This window comes from Hylobates moloch, unplaced genomic scaffold, assembly GCF_009828535.3.
Source record: "Hylobates moloch isolate HMO894 unplaced genomic scaffold, HMol_V3 SCAFFOLD_5, whole genome shotgun sequence".
NCBI classification, from domain to species: Eukaryota; Metazoa; Chordata; class Mammalia; order Primates; family Hylobatidae; genus Hylobates; species Hylobates moloch.
Window position 1 is genome coordinate 119,952,980 of NW_026652280.1, and position 22,974 is coordinate 119,975,953.

A 22,974-nucleotide genomic window follows, 5' to 3' on the forward strand; every position below is an offset into this window, starting at 1 on the left:
TGAAAGTTGCTACCACAGTAAAAGGCTCATCCATGTATTGTTCTTGCCACGCTCTCCAGTGCTGTCACCTGATTTCACATAAATGGCTGCAGTGCAACAGCAGTTACCTTCCATCTCACCACAGAGCTGTGGAGTAGAGTCACTTTGTGGTTGCCCTGCCTGTCTGAGAATATTGGGATCTCAGAGTGAGTCAGGCATTTATTACTTTTTACACACACTAACACAGCTGTTGAAGAAGAACAAGCCTGCTGCTTTGGAAAAGATGGGCACCTTCCTGCTTCCAGCATCCAACCCTCAGGTTCACTTGATCCTGAGTACCACATTAGGCTACTGGACAACACTGTGCATAATGACTTTTTATTGCTTTTTAAAGTCACCATGGGCTGGGCATGGTGGCTCACGCCTGTAATCCCAGCACTCTGGGAGGCTGAGGTGGGCAGATCACTGGAGGTCAGGAGTTTGACACCAGCCTAACCAACATGGTGAAACCCCGTCTCTACTAAAAATACAAAAATTAGCTGGGCATGGTGGCACATGCCTGTAATCCCAGCTACTTGGGAGGCTGAGGCAGGACAATTGCTTGAACCTGGGAGGTGGAGGTTGTAATGAGCTGAGATCGCCCCACTGTACTCCAGTCTGGGCGACAAAAGCAAATCTCAGTCTCAGAAAAAAAAAAAAAATAGTCACCATGTGAGTGACTAATGTTCAAGAGTCTTCCTCATTCTTCCCTCTGCTTCCCTACGAGGCTTACCACAGAGTTGGCACAGCACTGTGCTCACGTGTAGCACCTGAACGATGAATGTATGTTGGTGTGGGGTGGAAGGGAAGAGAGCTGGGTTTGAGCCTCATTCATTTCTCTTCTAAATTCCTGACCTCAAATGTGCTTCACTTCTGTAAGCCTTGGTTTCCTTATCTGTAAGATGCAAAAAATGATATCTTCTATTATAGGGATATTGCAAAGATCAAATAAAATGATGCGAGGAGCCTGCCATGATGATGATGTTGGAATAAGGTTACCTCTTTTTCATATATGATCCAGTGACTAAATAGCTGATAGCTATTTATGCATGCTGTTTCCTCCTTTGGGTATTAATTAGTGAAGTGACATGGGGTCTGCTTATTGGGCCACAGTTTGATGTTTATTTATCTAAATTTGTGACAGGTTTGAGGAATTGGTCAGAGTGATTTTTTTTTTTTTTTTTTTTTTTGGTAAAAAGACACAGGATATTTGGCTTGAATTGCATCATTTGCATCCTTGGAATGACAGCTCGTTCTTTCCATTAACATCTTAGACCTAAGAGAATGTGTATGTCTCAGCAGTGTCTACTTTACGGCAGGGTCTCTCCTCTGCATGCAAGTAAACACTGTCCTTGTGAGCTGGTAATCTGAGTATAACTTGCTTGTGCAAAGTATGCATGGGTGCAATAGTTGTTGATTCTGAGAAATAAATTCACTGCACACAGAGGACAGTGAACAAACATTTGTTCCTGATATATGATAAAGAGACAGTGAGAGAGAATTGGTAAGCCTTGTCAGTCACTGCTTATTTTTATCCTGAAGTCTCTTTCTCTGTTGTGTGGTATTGTTTGTGTTTACCAACACTCCCATTAATGAGTACTGAGGGCTGTTTTCATTTCACTGAAAGCAAACTCATCCTGTAGCTGGGCTGTTGTCCAATATTAGAACACTGCAAGTTCCTGTTACCCTCCTGGTTCTAAAGGAGGGTTGGGCTTGAGGTGGGTTTATTTTGGACCTATCACAGTGAGTTGGTGTGGCATGTGGGGCAAGGAGTCAATTCTGTATTTTGATTTATAATAGCTCTGTGAGCTACTAGTTGTTTGCTTTGAGCATATTAAGTTCTCTGAGACTCAGTTTCCTCATCTATAAAATGAGTATATTAGCACTCCTTTGCAGGGTTACTGGAAGAATAAATAAAGTAACATGTGTGAAATGTCCAAGCATACTGATGGCACAAAGCGTGTTTATTACTGACATAATTTTAAATTTAGTTTAATTTACAAAGTGGTTACAGCATGAGAGTTTTTATGTGTAAGAGTCTAGCCCACTTCCCTACATGGCATCCATTTTCCTCTTGATTAAAGTCATGGCAGTTTGAAAAGAAAGGCATAGTCAGCAGGAAAATCTTAAGTACATTGCAGAAAAAATCCAGGCTTATGCTGGACTGAAGAAACCCCCTGGGAGGCTTTGGTCATGATCTCTATTCATATTTTCAAACACTCTTCAGTAAGTAATGCACACTCTTGTAGCTGGAAACTAGATACCTGCTGAGGGAAAGAAAAGATCCCCAGTGAACTACTGTCTTCTCTTAAAAGGAAATGTGTTTGTAGTGTCCTTTTTGACTGTCAGTTTCTGGATGAAGTTTTAGATGAAAATCCATATCCTAGAGGAACATTATTTTCTGTACTAGTGTTAAAGTTGGAGCTAGGAATAGGTAGTGCTTTGCCTTCTTGACGAAAAAGAAGTAAAAGACTTCCTTTGCCTCCACATTTATTAACAAACTTGAAGTTTACTGTGCTGCTTTACAAAATAATAAAATTCTAATTTGAAGTCAGACACAAGAGAAAATTCTTTCTTTCACTAAAACAAAGGATTAATGCTGACCACTATTGAGACACCCAACAGTCTCAGTGTCACTGAACAGTCAGGAAAGTGAGCCACAGTGACTGGAAGATCCATACTCTGCCTCAGCATACTCAGAGGGAAGTATTTAGGAATCCTGAGCAATGCTGGGGGCCTCAGGCACTCTCTAGAAGTTAGTCACCTCCTGAGGGCCAAGGGAAGAGACCAGGGATTGTCACATACCTCCTCAGTAAAGGATGGACTTTCAATTCTTTATACTTCTACTCCCCATTTGTTTCAGTCCATTTTGTGTTGCTTAACAGAATACCTGAGACTGGGTGATTTATGAAGAAAAGAATTTTATTTAGTTCATGGTTCTCCAGGCTGGGAAGTTCTAGGGCATGATGCTGGTTTCTGGAAAAGGTATTCCTGCTTCATTGTATCATGGCAGAGAAGGTCAAAGGGGAAGCAGACACTTAGAAAGAAAGAAAACCCAAGGGGCATCCTGCCTTTATACCAACCCGTTATCAAGGGAACTAATCCATTCCCATGAGAATTAATCCAGTCTCACCAGAAGGAGAACTCACTCACTACCACTAGAATACACTAGTAGCCATTCATGAGGGATCTACCCCAATGACCTAAACACTTCCCTGTAGGCCCCACTTCCCAATACTCCCACAGTGGGGATCAAATTTCAATACAAGTTTCTGTGGGGACAAACTCAAGCTCTACTTATATCACAGTGCCACTGAATTTCAGAGCTTTAAGGAATCCATAGTAAGTGTACTGTCCACCATCCAAGACTTCCCATGTTTCCTTGATGGATACACATAATTTACTGCTTTGTCAAATACTCTGTAAAAACCAACATTTATGATCAGAATTTCTACTTACAGGTTTAATGACTCATTGACAGATGCAAATCCTTCCCAGCACTTCTTCAAGGTTATCTACCACCACTTGATTATAGTAGAGTAATACCAATAATAGCGATAATTTATGGAGGTTATTTTACTGCAGATGTTGTGCTTAGTAGTTTACAAGCATTTCATTTAATTCAATAACAACCCCAATGAGGTGTAATAATATTTTTTTTAGAGAAGTGAAATCTTAGGTCAGAGAAGTTATATAATTTTTTCAACAAGACACACTTAGTAAGTGGCAGAGCCAGGATCAAACCACTACATAAGAGAGAGCTACTGAGCTGGAATAGACCTTAGGGTTTTCAGTTTCCTTTCACAGCCAGAGCCATTAGGAGTTCTCTAAGTACTCTGGACAGGAAACTTTGGTTTCACTCTACGATTTCACACGTTTTACTACAATCTCAAGTTTAGCAACATCCTTAAGGCATGGGCTGTGTTAAACTTGTTTTCTATCTTATATGGTACCTATGATGTTGCAGGATTCAAACAGTCAATAAATGTTTGGTTACTGATTAATGAATCCCTCAAACCAAGGTCTCTCTTCCTACCATACTCCTTCAGACTGGTATTCTTACACTGTTTCTCTCTCTTCTGAGGGTTCTTCACTCAACATCTAGCTGCAACAACTAATATATTCATGTCAAAACATAAAATAATACACTGATATAGTGTGTAGGAGGACAGCATTTTACAAATGCCGACTAAACGAAGATGGCTGACCCCTGACCATGAGTCCATGCAGTGTGCTGCTGATGACAGTCACACTTACAGTCTCTTTACTCTGTGGAGGTTATGTTTCCTTCTCATTTTTACATTTTTGGTTAACAGTGTTAGGGCTGCAGAAGTATTAACTCATCCTCTGTTCCTCAGCGCCTTTTGGTTTACTAGGAAAATTCAGCCTTACTTTTTCAAGGGCAGTGTGACATGTGGTGAAATTGTTAATCATACTATTTAAAAAAAATCTTTTTACAGGAATAAACAACTTTATTCTCTTCAAAGTTAGAGTCTCAATTTTAGTCTTTCTAGCATAAGAAGAGAAACCTTAACTTTGCTGAAAAATAGCACATAGCATGAACTTGCTAAGAATAGCCAAATAATCCCGTGGAAAGTACCCTGAGGAGTTCTAAAAAAAAAAAAAGAAAAAAGAAAAAGGGAATTGAGGAACTGAGTGCTTGTTTCAGACATACAAACCCCTAAGGGTATTAACAGTCACCAAGCTGATAATAGTCAAGTATCCAATAGGTCTGATGGTGACTCTATGAATTGTGACTGCCCAGTAATCACTCCTGGATAACTGGTTTCTGCCCAAGTAGAGAATCCCATTTAGTTTTTGGTCTGTTTAGGGGTCACCATAATTCGAGACCCTTCCATTAGGCAGGTATTTTAGCATTACAGGGTAATTTCCAGGATTTAGGATGATCCTAAAATTGATGAAGAATTGCTGCTAAGGTTAGGATGAATTTAATGAATACAATTTATCATAGGTTGCTTTATTTTCCTATTTGGAACCTGCAAGACTAAATGGCATTGATTTTGGACAAAATCTTAAATTAAATTCACATTTACAGATGGTAATTAGTATTTGAAATGACCACAGAAAAAGACATAATAGGTATTAAATCCCATAATTTTGTAGCCTTCTTTTTTCTCCAGGAAGGAGCCATGATTATCATAGCTTTCATTTTATTGTGTCATTTGTTTGTAACTTGATTTCTTAAATTTGTTAATCCATTCCTCACCATTTTCAATGAAACTCTGAGGATGGGTACCATCATTTATACTTCTATTATCTCAATGTGTGCCCATGCTCTGACAGAAACTGGGTTAAACATTTTAATTCATTGTGTTATTTAATTCTCACGGATAGTGATGCGGGTCCAATTCTTATCTCCATTTTACATGCACAAACTGAGGCTGAGGCTGCAATTTTCCAACACTAAATATTTGTGTGTGCAACAATAACAGACATATACTGCTAGCTGATTCTAATTCTATAAGAATTTAGGCACATTAGCTCGGGTTGCAAATATTACATTTGGTTTCATTATCTTTAAAATTCTGTCATTGTCCAAAATGTTCTTACTTCTTTATCCCAAGACTTTAAAAATTAACAGGTGTTCATATATTTTTCTGGTTCTATTCACTTTTAAAAACATAACTGAACATAAACAGGAATTCTTGAAAGAGGATAAAGCTATCAGTAGGAATAAAGCAGTCATACATTTTTCTTTATACCTACTTGCTTTCTCTCTGTCTAGAAATATTTTATCAAGACAAGTATGCAATGAGGAAGTTGGTTTTAAAAAATGGTAATTGGGAACCTGGTAAAATATATTTCAGTGCAATGCTAATCATGTGTGTCAAGATAAAGGAAATTAAGGTAGCTTAAGTTTTCAGTTCTCTTCAGAAAAATCAATTATAAAGCAGTTACGCTGCTGACACTAAACAATAAATCCCTGGATTTAGTTAATAAAAAAAGCTTCCACTTTTTGAAGGTTTTTTTTTTTTAATCCAGCAGAAGAAGCTCATAACATTGATTTTTGAGGAAAAAAAAAGGACTCTTTAAGTCAGGTATTTTTAAATCCAGACATATTCTTGGTCTTAGCCTGTTGGGATCAGAAATCACTGACCATCTAGGGAACATGTCTTTATAAAGCTTCCCACAGTCTGCAATGCTCTCGGCATTAGTTACGTTGAAGTCTAACTAGGAGTGGCAAACTGGAGGCCAGCTTGCATCTCACTTGGGGTTCTGAATATCCTGAGTCAATTCACGGCTGGATTAAATCTCTCCGAGAATGTATAATTGCTAAATATGTAGTCCTCAATCCTGGCTGCATGTTATCCTCACCTAGGGAGTTTTGTAAAATACAGATGTCTGGAGCCCACCCTCAGAGAATCACACTTAAGAAGGTTGGAGTGGGGCCAGCGATTACTATTTCATTTCAATCTCAATTAACTTTTATATAGTCACTGAGATGTTCCCTGTCTTGTCACTTTCTAGTTTGGGATGATTAGGATCTTGCTGTCATTCTTTCCCTTTTGTTCTCATAAAACCAATGACACAAAGGTTAGCCACTGAGAAAGAAAGTTTTTCAACAAGTACAGTTCTGCTCATCTCTTTTCAAATGAGCAATTAATAATTCATAACAATTAACTGAGTTATGAGTTTCTCTTTCAATACGTTTCCAAACATGAATAGATTAAATGGTAATTGCCATCGAATTTTATGTTCTGTTTCATGTCCCCAATAAAAGTTTATCTTTTGGAGCTCACTTTGCATTTCCTTTTGATATATTCATAACCAAATGCAATATACTATATTAAAATATTTATTATTAACCTATCAAATATTAACCACTTTTAAATTGTAGGGATGAAAGAAAACAAATAGGCTACTTGTTTAAGTTTTCATGATTTTTCTTATTTTAATATGATTTGGATTTGTAGAATACATAAAAATTGATGGCGTGAGATACTATATGAGTTCCTGCCCCTTATATAAAATGTTCCAAGGTGTATGTATGTCCTTGATTTCCCAGCCACCATTATTCTATAAACACAAAGTGATAAAAAGCAACAACCAAACTCCTTGGGCTTGAGTCAGTTTATCCTAGGTTAAAAACCTTCATTTATTATCTAGTCCTCTGCTTCTCAAACTTCACTGTGCATATGAATCACCTGGAGATCTTATTAAAACGCAGATCAGTAAGTCTGCAGGTTGCTCTGTGATTCTGCATTTCCAACAAATTCACAAGTGATGCTGATGATACCCATTGAGGGATCACACTTTTAAGTTGCAAGGATCTATATAACTTTGTGCAGATTACTTAAGCCTCTCTGGGCCTCAGTCCATTCATCATCTGTTAAATGGGGATAACTGCCAATGGGGTTTATAGTTGGCAAGACTATAAATGGCTTGGCATAGTGCCTGGCACATGACAAGCATATAATTAATAGTGTCCTTTGTCATTACTACTACATATTAATAAGGAGAACTAATTTATGACTTAAATGAGTGGCTAAACCAGAACATTGTTAAGGTTCCTGCTCAGATATAAAATTATATGGTTATAAGTCAGAGATAACTATGATCAGAAAAGCAAGCTAGAAAAGTGGTACTGGAAGTCAATCGTCTCAGATTTTGACAAGAGGAAGGTACTGTTAGACTGGAGACCCCTCTTGAACCGTGGCCCTTGGATGGCAGGGATCCCATTTATCTTTTGGTGCCAAAACTTAGCACAATGTCTGGCACATACTAGGACCTCAATATTTGTTAAATAAATGATTTGTGAATTAACGAATGAAAATATAAGTGAATGTGTGATTGAATAAAAAGGTGAATGCTTTGGGCAACGTGACAGCCAGGCCAGTTTGCCAGGAAGGATAATTTAAAAGGTTTAGCAAGGCTCTGTTAAGAAGCTCCTTCTGTCACCTTGGCTAAATTAAATTCAGTAACCAAAGATGAAACAAAGGCATAGTTTTCTGTAGAGTACAGTATGATCTCATCTCATTTGTTGTATTTAAAAGGACGTATTGAACATAGTTGATTGAACCATGTTTTATTAGATGTTTCTATCAAGTGAAGCACAAACTCCTCCATGCCAAGACCCTAGACAGTCTTTATTAAAATTGTTACTTCAGAAATTTCGAGGCCTGATTTAACTATATGGAATTCATACATCATGTCTATATGTAGTTTAGCATCCTTGTTGCAAAATCAGCAACTTTCATTTTTCATTTAATTAGAAAGAACAAGGGTGTAATATTTCAGGAAAGACTTAATAGTATGCCCAAATAACTTCCATCTGGTGAGCCAGCAACACCATAGAGAATGCAGTGATGGTGGCCTCTGACATTACATCACTAATAAATTGTCAAGTTATCCTGATAACAAGCTCTTCTGTAAACTCCCTAACTTTGTCTTTTTGCATTCAACATCTGTGGGAACATAGTAGTTGTCCATATTATTGATTTTCATGATAAGAAATATGGGTTAACACATAGGCTAAGTCCATTGGGTCAACAATACTAATTAAAAAGAGGCCTAAATGTATGCCTTAAAAATAAAATCAATATTTCATCATTTTTATAGTGTTTTATCTCTGAGACATATGCCCATTTCCCCAAAAGAGTTGTAGTTTAGAAAAAAAATCTGTAATATGTTAATATGTAATGTTAATCCTACGCTTTTGCAGAATAAGGGAAAGAATATTGTTAAAAATATATCTTAGCAATTGTTTCTGTTTAAAAATGAACATCCAGCAATGTCTGGATGATCTTGACTGCTAACGAGTCAAAGATTAAGGCACAGGCAGAGCAGATGAACTGTGTGTAAGTCTAAATTTCCATGTGCATACAGTATGTGCCTATGTTGGAAATTTACATCAAGACAATCGATCACTCTGTATTTATGAAGGCCTTTTCTCCGCTCCTTGTAGCAATGGATAACTGAAGGTTGTAAACAGAAAACTTTATAAAGATGGGATGAAAAGCATATATGCATTTAACAGTGCTGGGTTATAACATTATTCCTGTGGGTAATCCAGAATCTCTTGGGTTCAATGGGCTCAATCACACTGAAAAGAGAGCTAGGCAGAAATGCAGGGGTTCACATTCACAGCACTGTCATGCACTGTGTTCAGAATAATTGTCTCTGATATTAAAAGGCAATGGTAAAAACCTACATTCTGAACATGTTCTGTATGTATTTTTTCCTGTGAACATGGTATTATAACCCGATATTATTACTGTAATTGTCTCTGAATAGAGCTTTTTGCTGATATTCAAGATGACGGGTTGTTCCTGCAGAATACAACTGAATGATCCCTTACACCAACATGAGCAATCCTGATCATATTATGGCCACCCTGACTTCTCTTTCATTAGTTGCTGATTGTACTACATTGATGCTAAATTGGCTCGGCTGGCTCTTAAAGCCTTTAAACAGATGGCACTGATTATGTCTGTGATCTTGTCCTGGAAATGATATGGTCAAAGCCCTCATGTTTCTGGGAACCCTAACATTTTTCTTAAGAACAGTTAGGGCCTTGTAAATAAGAACCCGTTAGTTCAACTCCCTGTGATACCCATGTCAAGACAGAGGACACATTTTAATGAACTGTATGTTTTTCTTATGTTCTTTCCTGCCTTCTGCTTCACATTCTTTATTTAACAGGTCCTCTGTTTCTTCATCTTGAATTGCTGTTTGAGTTTGGAATAAATCAAACTATGATCTGCCAAATCCAGCCTGCTTCCTGTTTACAATGGCCTATGAACTAAGAATGGTTTTAACCTTTTTTAAATGATTGAAACAAAATCAAAAGAAGAAAATTTCTTGACACATGAAAATTACATGAAATTCAAATTTCAGCGTCCATAAAAAAAGTTTTACCGGAACACAGCTACACTCTTTCATTTAAGCGTTGTCTATGGCAGTACAATAGCAGGGTTGAGTAGCTGTGACAGAGACTGTATGGCCTACAGAGCCTAAAATTGTTGCCATCTGGCCCATTACAGAAAGAATTTGCTGACCCCTGGAATAAATTATCAAAGCTTCTGTCTCTATCTGCAAAGTAAAAGTGACATAATCCTATAAAATGCCATTTGATTAACAATAAATATTCACTAGTAGGTGGGGCGCGGTGGCTCACGCTTGTAATCCCAGCACTTTGGGAGGCCGAGGCGGGCGGATCACGAGGTCAGGAGATCGAGACCACGGTGAAACCCCGTCTCTACTAAAAAATACAAAAAATTAGCCGCGCGTGGTGGCGGGCGCCTGTAGTCCCAGCTACTCGGAGAGGCTGAGGCAGGAGAATGGCGTGAACCCGGGAGGCGGAGCTTGCAGTGAGCCAAGATTGCGCCACTGCACTCCAGCCTGGGCGACAGAGCGAGACTCCGCCTCAAAAAAAAAAAAAAAAAATTCACTAGTAACTGGTGTGCCACTTAACAGGTATTTGAGTTGGTGGAATTATCCTCTTTAAATCTCAGTTTTGTCATCTATAAAATAAGGAAAATAATCTTCTCCTGTGGAATGAAATAATGCATACATGTTCCCGACACATACAAAGGGCTCAATAAGTAACACTTTTTATTATTTTGAAATAGTAATAATTCTTTACTAGAAATAAGTCCATATGTAAACTGATGGGACGATTTGTAAGATTTCAGGATCACAGAATTTCAGACCAAGAAGGAACCTTGGAATATCCAAGCCCTTTCTAGGATTTCACAGAAGGAAATTCAAAGGCTGATGATTGAGCAAACATTCTTTGGAGAAGTGGTGGAGTTACACCTAGAACAAGACCCCGACTCCAAATCTAAGACTTCTTTTCATCTCACTGTGTTGACTCCTACAATTTAGTTTTCAAGAACTCTCCCATCATAGTCTATCTGTGACTCCTCTTCCCCAGAATTCTGTTCTGCTGGGGACTGAGAACTTTCCCTTGCTTAATTGAAATATTTATTCTTCAAGTTTCAAGTAGGATGGCCCTTTTGCAGTTGGGCTGATTTTCACATTTAGACATTATATATGTAGCTTTAGAAAATTTTGAAATTTTTTCTCACATACACACTCACACATACACTCATTAGTGAGTAAAGAATGGCCCAAGGTGAAACTCCATTTATGTACTTATGTAAGAAAAGAGCTTCACATATTGTATTACCACTTGGCCTTCTTATCATCTTATTATCAGGTAGGATCAGGCTGTTGCTTTGATTCTCAGCTACTAGCAGATAAAACTGTGCCTGCATTTTTCCATGAGCACCAGCATTTCAGACACCTTTTACTGTTGAGCTTCAGTGGTTCTGTGGTGGGCATACATGTCCTTCTTGATATTCTCTTTAAATAAAGGGGGAAATTAACATGGATTGTCAAGTAAATATGAAAAGTTGCCCATCCAGGTCAAAGTGGAGGCCCCTCTCTGAGCTGAGCACCGGATGGCTAAATAGTAGGCAAGCCTCAGAATGCCAGGGGATGCCTGGAATTGCTGTCTGGTATGTCCACTGTCTGCATTTGCCCTAGGCTAAGCTTCAGCAATTCAGGAGCTGTGGGTTTTGAATGTATTTAGGATATGATGCTACTGTGGAGTACATTCAGAACAACTCACTGCTTTCAAGCCAGCTCCATCAGTATATCCCTTTTGTGGGTGCTCGGAATGGAGCCATTAGTGTGTGAAGAGTTAAAGTCATTTCCATAGCATAAGCCCTGACTCTCCATGCTCAGAGGTAGCATCAGGTCCCTGATGTTTAGAGGTCTGTGGGCTTTTGCGAACAATCCCAAATTAAATTTACATTTAAGAATCAATGGAAAATAACAGCTGCATCTGGAATGCAATGGCTATTAGCAAGACTGAGTGGTGTGGCATCTTCCTGCTGAATCAAGAGAAACTTCACAACTGGGGGCAACCCTGGGGTTTGCTCATGTAGCAGACAAAATGATCCTTTTTGCCCCCAGGAGTACTACCAGCTTATTTGTAATGCCTACAAATTGCCACTTTCTATCTTCTGTCTTCCTAATATTTTCCTTTTTAAATTGCCTCTGGGAGGCTCCTACTGGTTCTGTTTAAAGAGCACTTCCTTCCCACCCTTGGGAGTTGTACCACAGTAACATCAAGTGCCTTTCTCTGAGTACTTATTTTTCATCACTCTTATGTATGTGGTGCTTAGCAAGGGAAATGATGCTGTGTTCAAGGTGCTATTGGAAACTAATGAAACTAAGGAAATTAAAAACTTGGATTCAGTGATGCCGTTCATTTTATTGATGAGACCAACTTGTAGTGATAGGGATTGATAGAGATGTGAGGGCCAAATGAGGGAAATCATATGTTTAGCAACTACAGATGTTCTGCAGCATCACAGACACATCCTTGTTTAAGCAACATGCTGCCTGTCAATGAATTCAAAGTGTGAGGTCAACTGGGGAAATGTGAACTAGACATTTTAATGTAACACGACAAATAGGAAGAGACAGCAACTAGAAACAATTGAAAAATTACAAGTTAGGCACAAGGTATTTGTCCAGGGAGGTATAATCTTCATCTCACAGAGGCAATTGGAAGCATCATCTTAATACCTTCATGATCACAAGTTGTCAGGACTGTAGTAGTTAATCCCCTACCCCCTCCAAGAAGAAAAAAAAAAAAAAAAGAAAACCTCCTGAACTATAGTAATAGAAGAGTTTGATAGGAACCAATTAATCCCTAGAATAAAAGGAGTTATTTAAGTCTCTAGTTTCTGACTTTTGGAAACCGGAAGTGAGGACTGAGAACATGGCTAGCGGGAGGTATGAGAGTCTGAGATCTGTGGGTAAAGAAAGATTAGAGTGTAGGGGACAGCCAAGTGATCAAACTGTGGTTCTTACTAGAAACTGAGATGGGCACCTTTACGATGCCTCCCCTCTGCTGCATGAGTGTGGTCTGACGTTAAAGCTGGAAAGTTGAACAGGCCCTAAGGAGTTTTCACTCAACTTCTCATTTAAGCCAAAACTCTCCAGAAAGTATTGCTGATAGGAGCCTGTTCAGCTTCTATTGGAACTTCTCCAGAGTCTGGGGAAGTTGTCATTACTCAATGCACTTACTATATTCTCAGACACCTAGAAAGCATAACTGTTGGAAAATGCTAAATTGAAACCCACCTCCATTATTCATGGTCCCTGTTCTATCTTCCTGAATCACATCTACTTAGTCCTCCAAACACTGGTTGACATCTGTAACATATGTTATCAAGCTGCTTCAATGCTGTTTCATATGAAAAAACTTTCATCGAAGAAGGGCCTCTCTTACATCACTGTCTGCAATGCTAGAACGCTCTTTCCAAGAACTGGCCCCTTGATGTGGGCTGCTCAGGATATGTTTTAGCGGGACTATAACCTCCTTTGATCTTTGTTCAACCTGAAATTGTTAGTTCCTTTGCCACTTATATAATATACTGTCTAAAATTGAGCTTTAATGTAAGCTAACATCTTTACATTTTTGTCATTTGAACTATGTCAGCACAGCTCTATACCAACTGCATTTTTGCAAATTATTTAGCCTAAATTTGCAACACAGTGTAGGGACTGAAATAATGTTCATCAAAACCTCAGAAGAAAGAGCCTTTGATAGTCAAGTTGGTTAACGTAGAAGTCTGTCATTTTTTTTTTAGGTAGTCTATTGGGAACAATTTATGCTTTTATTTTTAATAAAAGTGATTGTATGTGTATGTGCATATGTGCACACCCATTTTTAAAAAGGTCTAACATCCTACCTTTTCCCCCCAGGAATATTTTGAATTTTTCTTAATATTTGGAACAATACCTCTTAGATTTTTAATAGTGTTTGCTCCCTTATGTGACAATGCCTTCTCCATGGTACCAATAAGTGGTAGCTTCCCAGACTGCTTCTTCCACTCTTTTGGGTAAAGAAATTTTCATTAATGCAAGTAAACAATTTTACCAGAACAAATCTTTTAGCAGAACTCCTGATATTTGAATTCCCCCATTTTGGAAGGTAGAATATTTAAATTTTCCAATTTTCCTCTGAACAATGTATCCTCTAAATGGTCTAGTGGTCTACAATATGCTCTCACAGTACCTTTCTTACATAGTCTTTGGTCTTGACTGAAACATATTTCACTATCCCTACCTTGTAATGCACAATGCACATCTATACCTGCTTGACATACATTACTCCTCTCAAATCCTTTTAAGTATTTCTTTTGAATATGTTTTACCATTGCATATCTTTTTCCCCAGCATGATTTGCATTCTGTCTTCATAACACCTGCATATTTATCTCTGGCATGAAACATTGACATTCTTGATTATTATTATGATAAGCACAATATAATGTGTTCTCAAAGATATCTACATCCTAATCCCCAGCAACTCTTACCTCACTTGGCAAAAGAGACTTTATAGATGTGATTAAATTAAAGATCTTGAAAAGGAGAGATTATCCTAGATTACATGTGTGGGCCCAATCTATTCACATGGTTCCTTAAAAATGGAAAGCCTTTCCCACTTGTAGTCAGAGAAGGATGTGATCTGTCTCCCCCTTGCTATGTGTACTTTGTTTTTTATTTCCTACAGCTCTAGTATCTTCCAAAATCATAACATTTAACTGATATCACCAAATCTTTTGACTTTCACTTAAATAAGCGGACTATGAATTCTTCTGAAAGTACCATTAGTATTCACACAAGTTAACAACTGGTGGCTTTAATAAACCCTGCGGGATATTCCCATGTGTCTTACATACATCCTCCAGGAAGACAAACATATCTCCTCACCACTCACATTAGTTCTACAAGTGGCTATTTCTACTCTCCCAAACTGAAAAGTCATAAATCTCCTTTATGTGCAGTTACTTTGGCGCTGATAACAACTATTTAGTTACTTCCCAATACATGTTAACCCTTCATATTTTAGATAAAGCATGGAATGCTGCTTCCTATGTAGAAGGTTCAATTTTATTCTCTAGAACCTAGCTATTGACTCTTCTCTGGTTTCAAAAGGATCATTTAAAACTTTTTTTCTCTTTCTTTCCAATGTCTCATTTTTCTATTGGGCAACCTCAACACTAATCTTGATTCTGCCAGGCCTCCTTGAAATCTTATTATTTCTGTTTTCTTTCCTAGGTTATTTGTTCTATGCTGTCTAAAGACCATTCATTCTAGTGGTTTAGAAGTGTTTCACCTTTTAATTCAGAAAGAGTTGCCTACATTTACACAGTACATAATTGGTGGCCTCTCAAGCAGAAAGTTTGCTGATGAACCTGGAGTTTTTAAAATGTCCCCAGCTCAAACCCCATAATTGCTTTGGGGTCAGCTTTGCTTCACTCTCTTGAATCAGTCTTGTCTCTAACCAGGAGGCTTTTTAGAAGCCCCCAGGTCAACAGTCTGATTCCTCAATAGTGGCCAAACAAGTTCTGCAGTAACATTGCATGAAAGCTTTTGAACATGGATTCTTGCCTAGTTCTGTGCAATATCAACATGTGCTTGGAAGTAGTAATAATAATTGAGCACTTACTATGTACTATGAGGTCCACATTCATTATGTTATTTGAACCTTCACAATTACTATATGTGTTAGGTCATATTATTACCCCATTTTAGAGGAAACACCAGGCTTAGACGGGCCAAGTAATTTCCTCTTAGTCTTGCAGGTCATAAGAAGTGGAGATGGGATTCAGACCCTGGTCTCTATGAATCCTGAGTCTACTCAAAGAGCATATTCACTGTTTCTATTCAAAGAATATGGGCAACAGTGTCAGTTACTGAATCCCTTTTTTAAATCTTCTGTTCCCAAACCCAAGTCCTTTTGGACCACAATTCCACATGGCTCCTTTTGACAATCCTCTGGGAGGACTGGAACCTTGGGCCTGGATCCCTTGGACTCTTCCTGATCTCTCCTACTGCCTCCCTGGCAGTGCCTACCTAAATGCCTGTTTACTCTCAGCTCATCACTGCAACACCACTGTCAGCCCTACTCTCCCACTGGTTTTCTGCTTGGCATTGATTTTGTTTTGCCAGGTTAATAGCTCTTCTACTAATACTGTGGCCAAATCCAAGGATGGGTTCAACTCAGGGCAAGTGGAAGTCAGGGTGAGCAGTGGGAGAGGGGAAAGGGAGACAAGGATGCACTCAAGGGGCACTTTTGAGTGTATTCATGTGTGTGAGGACAGGAGCGAAATGAAAAAAAATGTTTATCAACCTTCCAGCACCAACTAATCAGAATGTACATCAACTATAATCCTGGAGCAGGTGCTAGTGGCATGCTACTGTGACACGTGTTACCCCGTTATTGCTGATCCTTGGTGACAGCCCAAGAGATCCCAGGGGAAGGCACTTCAGGATCTTGGTGAAGTAGCCATTTACTAACTGACAGAAGAATTTCTATATTTTAACATGGAATACCAGCCCTATGTGGGTGGGTCTAAGAGAAGGAAGAAAAATTTCAGAGTGAGAAAAATCTCCTGTGTTCTCAAAGGTGTGTTTGGACGGTGTTAAATTTATATATCAAATCTAATTTCAACCCATTCCATTCCTTTCTTTACTTAGTAGCTAGAATAATCTTTTTAAAAACAAATCTGTTCCTTCATTTCTCTGCTTAAAACCATATGATGGATCCCATATCTTCTCCATATGATGATTCCCATTTTCCTCCCTGACAACATAAAATGTCTTAGCTTGGGATTCATGAAACCACATAATCTAGTCCCTGGATGCTGTTTAACATCTTCCCTTACTCCCAACACATGTGCATGCTCACACACACACACACAAGTTCTGGAACACAGTGTGTTAGCTCAATCACGTTTACCCAAGATTCCTATCCTGGAAAGCTCCACTGATCCTTTAGTGCTTTACTACATGCCACTTTTCTGGGAAGCCTTACTCCCCATGTTGGACTTCACTAACAAATAACATGTACATTCCTCTTATTGAGCTCTGATTATCTTCTATCATAATTGTTGGGCCTCTCACTCGGATGTGAACTCCATGTCCAAATGTCCACAGTAGCTCTCTCTTTTCATACTTCTGTGCCCTACCATTAGCCCAGTGCCTAAGTCATGGTAGGTACTCAATACATACTCAAAAGAATAAATGCATGTCCTCTCATCATCTCAGTGATCCATATAACAAGCATGTGAGGTTCTGGAACTGAGGCACAGAGGGTTTTATGATTTGTATGTGGCAGGGTAAGGCTTAAATTCAGTCTTTTGATTCCAGAAGGGAAAAGTTGGTGACAACACCATATTTTTTATAATACTCCAATAATGAATATAGAAAAATTGGGTTAGGTCCTTTTTGAGATGCATTTTCCCAAAGCAGGATTGATTTATTTTCCTCTCCCACGTCTTACCCTGAGTACACTCCAGCAAACCATTCTTTAGGTCCTGCTCCTCAGGAGCTTTACATGAGATCTTCTCTTTGCGAAGTGTGTCTTAATTACAAAGTCTCCTTATTCTTCATGCCTTGAGTCTTGGTGCTGGTTTTGATTTTTCCTCTGCCTATTCTCCTTCTCTTCTCCTGACTGTTGGCCTGCTCTAGGCCTTGAGGTCTAGCTGTGCCATGATTGATAGCTTCACTCTGAGCCCTGGCACTTCACATGGTTGCTGGGATCCACCAACTCTCCCAGGCACTAAGGACTAGCACTTTCTGGAAAACTACAGCATGCAAGACTTTTAAACCATGGCTTTATCTAGACCTTATATGCAGGTGTGAGGCCTGACTTCTGACTATTCGACTGTCTTTCAGTGTTCCTCTCCAGCAAGGCTGGAGACTTCAGTCCCCAGTTCTTTGATCCCATTCTAACCTTGGCCTGCTCAATGCCAAAATTTCAACTTATTGCCAGAGCTCATTGCTGCCCATGGCATTTCACTTTGGATTAACATTACTTAGAAGTGTGGCTGCCAGATAACTATGTATTCTATAAGTAACAGATAGAACATTCTATAATTTTGTATAGATATTGGATCTACACAGTTATTATTATAGAATTCATCATACAGAATTTATTTTATAGAATATAAAAGTTGCTATTATTACTGTATTATATAAATAATATATAGTTTTCTATAGAAATTGGCTTCAGATGATTCCTGCATGCTGACATTTGTTTTAAGTGAAAAGTAAGCAAAAATAACTCTAGGGCTGTGCTGTCCAATATGGTAGACACATGTGGCTATTAAGCCTTACAATATGGCCAGCCCTAACTGACATTTTCTGCAAGTATAAAATGCACATCTGACTTCAAAGACAATAAAAAAAACATGAAAAATATAGCCTTAATAATTTTGATATCAGTTATATGTTGAAATAATAGTATCTTACATAATTTGAGCTAAATATAATAGTTATTAAAATTATTTTCTCTTATTTCTTTTTACTTTTTTAATGTGAAAAGCAAAAGCATCTCAAATTACATATGTGGCTTGCTTGATTTTCTATTGGACCACACTGCTACACAGGATATGTCTTGTGGTTCTTTAATACTAGCAAAATACCTGTCTATAGATGAAATGGAAAGTTAGTTCAGAATTCAAAAGCAGAAAAGGTTATAAAAGACAGAGGGAAACTTCTGCCTTGATTTTAAAATTCATGTTCCTTGTACACACTGACATGCCACCTGCCTTGACAAGCTTTGAAGACCTGGTAATCTCAAGAGAAATGAGGCTGAACCAAATGGCATTTGTCCACAGCTGCCCGCATAGTGCCTAACCTCAGAGGTTTAAAATCAATATTGATTTTTGTCATTTATTTTACCCCACGTTTAAATATCCCTTAGATTTATTACCTTTAGGTTTTTGGTTAAGATTCAGTGATAGCCAGGGTAGTAATAAGTTATGTAGATATCATTTAATTTATGAACTCTGGAGCTCCAGGGTAGCTTTCAGTTCAAGAAATATATTAACCACATGCACATCACCCTTCATTCTGCGGTGAAGATTCCCATGCTGGGTCCCTATTGTGCCACTTAATTTATGGTCTAGCCAGGTATATGGATCTCCATACAATATTTCAATATAAGTTGCTCCAGCTAACTGAGGGGATGAAGATGGGCTTCAAAAAAGCCAGTTGGACAGCTGATGGATTGCTCTCCCATACATTGGCCGCAGCATTAAGTAGCTTTTAAAACTTGTCAGCGGTTTGGATCTTTTTCTGCTCTGAGAAGCTGCACGCACCGGCCTAGCCAAGCAGAAATCAGCCATGCTGCAGCAGGCAGAGGGCAGCTCCCAGTTACTTACGTTGACAGCCGTAGTGCCAGGAATTTCCCGGCAGACACTCATCACACTTAGGCCCTGTTGTTCCAGTCTTACACTCACAAAATCCTGAGCCATTACAACGATCATGGATTGAGCCCAAAGGGTTACAATAACACTCTGTAGAAACAAGACAACACACATGCTAGAGACAAGTCTGCATGGCTTACAGGTTATCAACACAGGAGCGTCACGTACTTAAATGCATCACTTACTTAAAGAAAGATGTCCATTAATGAAATGCTTCGGCAAATATGGCTATTTCACGACCATTTATTTATTTGCTTAGCTTTCCATGATATCATTTTTATGATATGGGAGGAAATCAATTGAAGACTTCCAAGGAAATAAGACATGCTTTTCACTGGTAACAGATCGTAATGGAGAGTCCATTTCTTAGGATATTTTTAGATGGTTTAATAAATACCATGAGAAGTTTGTATATCAAGGATAAATCCATATGCCATCAGTGTAAAATGTGTTTTAAATTATTCAAATGGGCTTAGCCATTGCACTCAATATTTGAGAACTGCTGAACATTTTAAAAGTACAATATGAATGCACTTTGCTCATTCAAAGGTAGTTTTACTTTATGATTTGGGACAGCATCTTAACTTATTCATGTATATATCATTTTGTGATAAGCCTTTAGATGTTGTTTTTGCTAGGCATATTAATGCAGCTTTTATGCAGTCCAGATTAACAATCATAAAAGAAAAAATAAACTTTGTAATCCCAAATAAATTTCAACATATTTATAATTTAAGATGTATATTTTTCATTATAATGTCTGCTGGCAGGACAACACAGCTTTGCACAATAAAAGGTGAATAGAGTGTTTTCTTGATTCCTCACACATTCTTATACAGGGTATTTTTACTTCTGAAGCTCTATTTTGCTTAAAGCTTGAACCAGAAATGAATATCCTTTAGGCTTCTATTAGCTGGAAAGATAGTGCAGGTAGCTGGCAGCTTTTGAGTACTGTGAGCTAAAGTTCCTTTCCTCATTACTCTTCTAGTAATTTTGGGGAAGTGATTGTGCCTCTCAGTTTCCATTATTTAAAAATGGGTACATTAAGCAGTTCCCTCACTAAAAACCAAACAAAACCATACCATCCAACTAACCAAGAGAAGTCTTGAAAATTTAGTTTAATATAATCAAGTTTAGCTTATTAGATTCGCTATGGGGATTCAGGGTTTAGCATTATAGATGGATCCAGGGGTTTGACTCTAAGTTTGTGTCACAGACACTAATTAGATATTCTTCAAATAAATGCGGAGTACCTTAGAATTATGATTTATTTTATGCTAATTAAGTCAGGTTTCGAGTTCAGCATTCTTTTATAACAAACATTTATATGATGAACAGTTATATATGTAGGTAAAAATAAAACTTAATAAACTCTAAAATGCTGTCTCCTTGCCTGGCTTAGTTTGTACTTAACAACTAGAGTTTTATTTTAAGTTGACATTTTCTATTTTAATATGAGTGTGTATATGAAAGCTGATTAAAAAATTTTAAAATACTAATTTTGTGAAAGCTTTTCATGTTTGTCTGTACATAGGCACATTACAAATTTGTACCTATATCAAAACTATAATTTTTTTTTTTTGCTGTTTAAAGTGTGTAAGTTGACAATAAATCACCAACATTTTGTAAGCCAGTAAGCAGAGTTACATCTGGCCAACGTGAATTCACATACTCCTCCAGTCAATTAGCCCATGACCATTAATTAATATAAGGTTTTAGAGGCAAAAAAATGTAAACAAAATATAAAAAAAGTAGAACATTTAAACCATAATATATTCCAGTCATTGTCATAGGAAAATGTGGGTAAGTGTAATGTTTTGCAGTCATGAAAATAAAGGACAAGAAGGGGTGTGGCCTTCCCTTCACCTTATATAACAAATAATGCAGTTTTTTAAAAGTGTAATTTATGGAATGATGGTCAATGGTGGATGTTGGAGTAACGCAAAGAGCCTTGGAGGATCATATTTTATTCCATGAAATTAGGAAGAACATGCAGGACTGTTAGATTACAAAGCAACATAAAATACCTGGGGTGCGGGGCGTTGCTTGATTTAAAAGTTATACTAGAATTGATTTATAGGTATTAAAAATGTCTTCTGTTCACCTTATTCTATTTAAGGTACCTCTGATTACCCGATCATGGGTTTCAAGGGGGAATTAAAAATAATACATCATAATTTTAAGAAATGCTTAGCAGCAGCTGCTGAACTCTGTTTCATTGTGAAGCAAAGCTTGTTAGCAGGATTATTAACAGTGATTGCTCAAGGTCACAAACCATATATCCTCTAGCTTCCTGCTTAATGCTCAAGTTTACATGAAACAGAAGCATGCAAGGATGTCATCTTCATGTAATTGCTGCGTCATTACAGGGTAATTACATGTATCTTTGGAGACATGGCTGTGTTTGGAATTTGTACGAAAAATGGGCAAATTCACCAGTAATTACAAAGCAGCAATCACTGTGGCAACATGGAACAGCCTGCTGCATTTTATATTTGCCATAATATAAAATGATGCAAGTATTTTACAACATCTATTTCATCACACAGAGCCTACATTTTGTCAAAGATATGAGTTGTTCCTTTACAGCAAGGGTGGTGAATTTTATTGTCAGTTGTTAAAGAATTGGCAAAGTGTTCTTTTTTTATTTTTAGTGTAGATAAGACTTAGATGAAGTTGAAAGTTTCCACGATTAGTGCCTTATTCTGTGAAAGTGAATGGGGTAAATATCCCTTCATTTTCATTAGTGCTTTCTATACAAAATGGTATTAAAATTAACTCTCAATTACTTGTGATGTATCCTTTTGAATTTAATAGTCCTGCCTCAAGCCCTTTAGGAATCTTAATTGTGGAAAATAGCAAATAGGTTCATGCTGTCTCATAGAGCAAACCTTAGCAATAGAGCCACAGGCTTCCAACGGCCCTGAGAGGGCAAACTCCAGCCTTGTGCACAGGCAGCCCCAGTATCACTGCCCTCAGCGCCTCAAGCAGGGTAAGTGAAATCTACAGCTTTTTAAGGAAATTGTTATTAATTCATTGTGTGCATATAAGCACTAGAGATAAGAGATAGACCTTAGTACCTATCAGCTAGCCAAATTTTTCAATTCATTCTTTAAACACAATTTTCTCCTTTAGAAAAGGGCAATAATTTAAGAAATTATGGTGGGTGAGGGAATAATCTAGCTAATATTACTTTTTATTTTATTTTATTTTTTGAGATGGAGTCTCGCTCTGTAGCCCAGGCTGGAGTGAAGTGGCGCTATTCTCTCAGCTCACTGCAACCTCCACCTCTCAAGTTCAAGTGATTCTCCTGCCTCAGCCTTCTGAGTAGCTGGGATTACAGGCACAGGCCACCACGCTCAGCTGATTTTTTATTTCTTTCAGTAGAGATGTGGTTTCACCATGTTGGCCAGGCTGGTCTCAAACTTCTGACCTTAAGTGATCCACCTGCCCTGGCCTTCTAAAGTGCTGGGATTACAGGCGTTAGCCATTGCACCTGGCCTAATGTAGCTAACTTTAATAGTACCTAAGAATGCACTCCTTTGTGTTCACCAAGTACTTCTCTTGGTTTCAAGTACAAAATACTAAATAGAAACAGGTTTACCTCAATAAAATGGAATTTTCCAAAAGTTTATAATTTTAATTAATAAACTTTCTAGAAATGGAGAGGAAAACTCTTCTTGATTTTTAAAAGT

General features: G+C 37.9%; 1 protein-coding gene across 6 annotated transcripts in view; it reads right to left on the reverse strand.

Annotated features, from left to right (window-relative positions):
* The window catches only part of NTNG1 (netrin G1), a 348,354-nt gene that overhangs the window by 29,798 nt on the left and 295,582 nt on the right, over positions 1-22,974 (reverse strand). For 2 of the 6 annotated variants that reach the window (XM_032155205.2, XM_032155210.2), the window contains one exon: positions 19,235-19,369. The exons of the other annotated variants lie outside the window; for them this stretch is intronic. In XM_032155205.2, the coding sequence (XP_032011096.1) occupies positions 19,235-19,369 (135 nt within the window). The remainder of the gene's footprint in view (positions 1-19,234; positions 19,370-22,974) is intronic. 6 annotated transcript variants of the gene reach the window in all.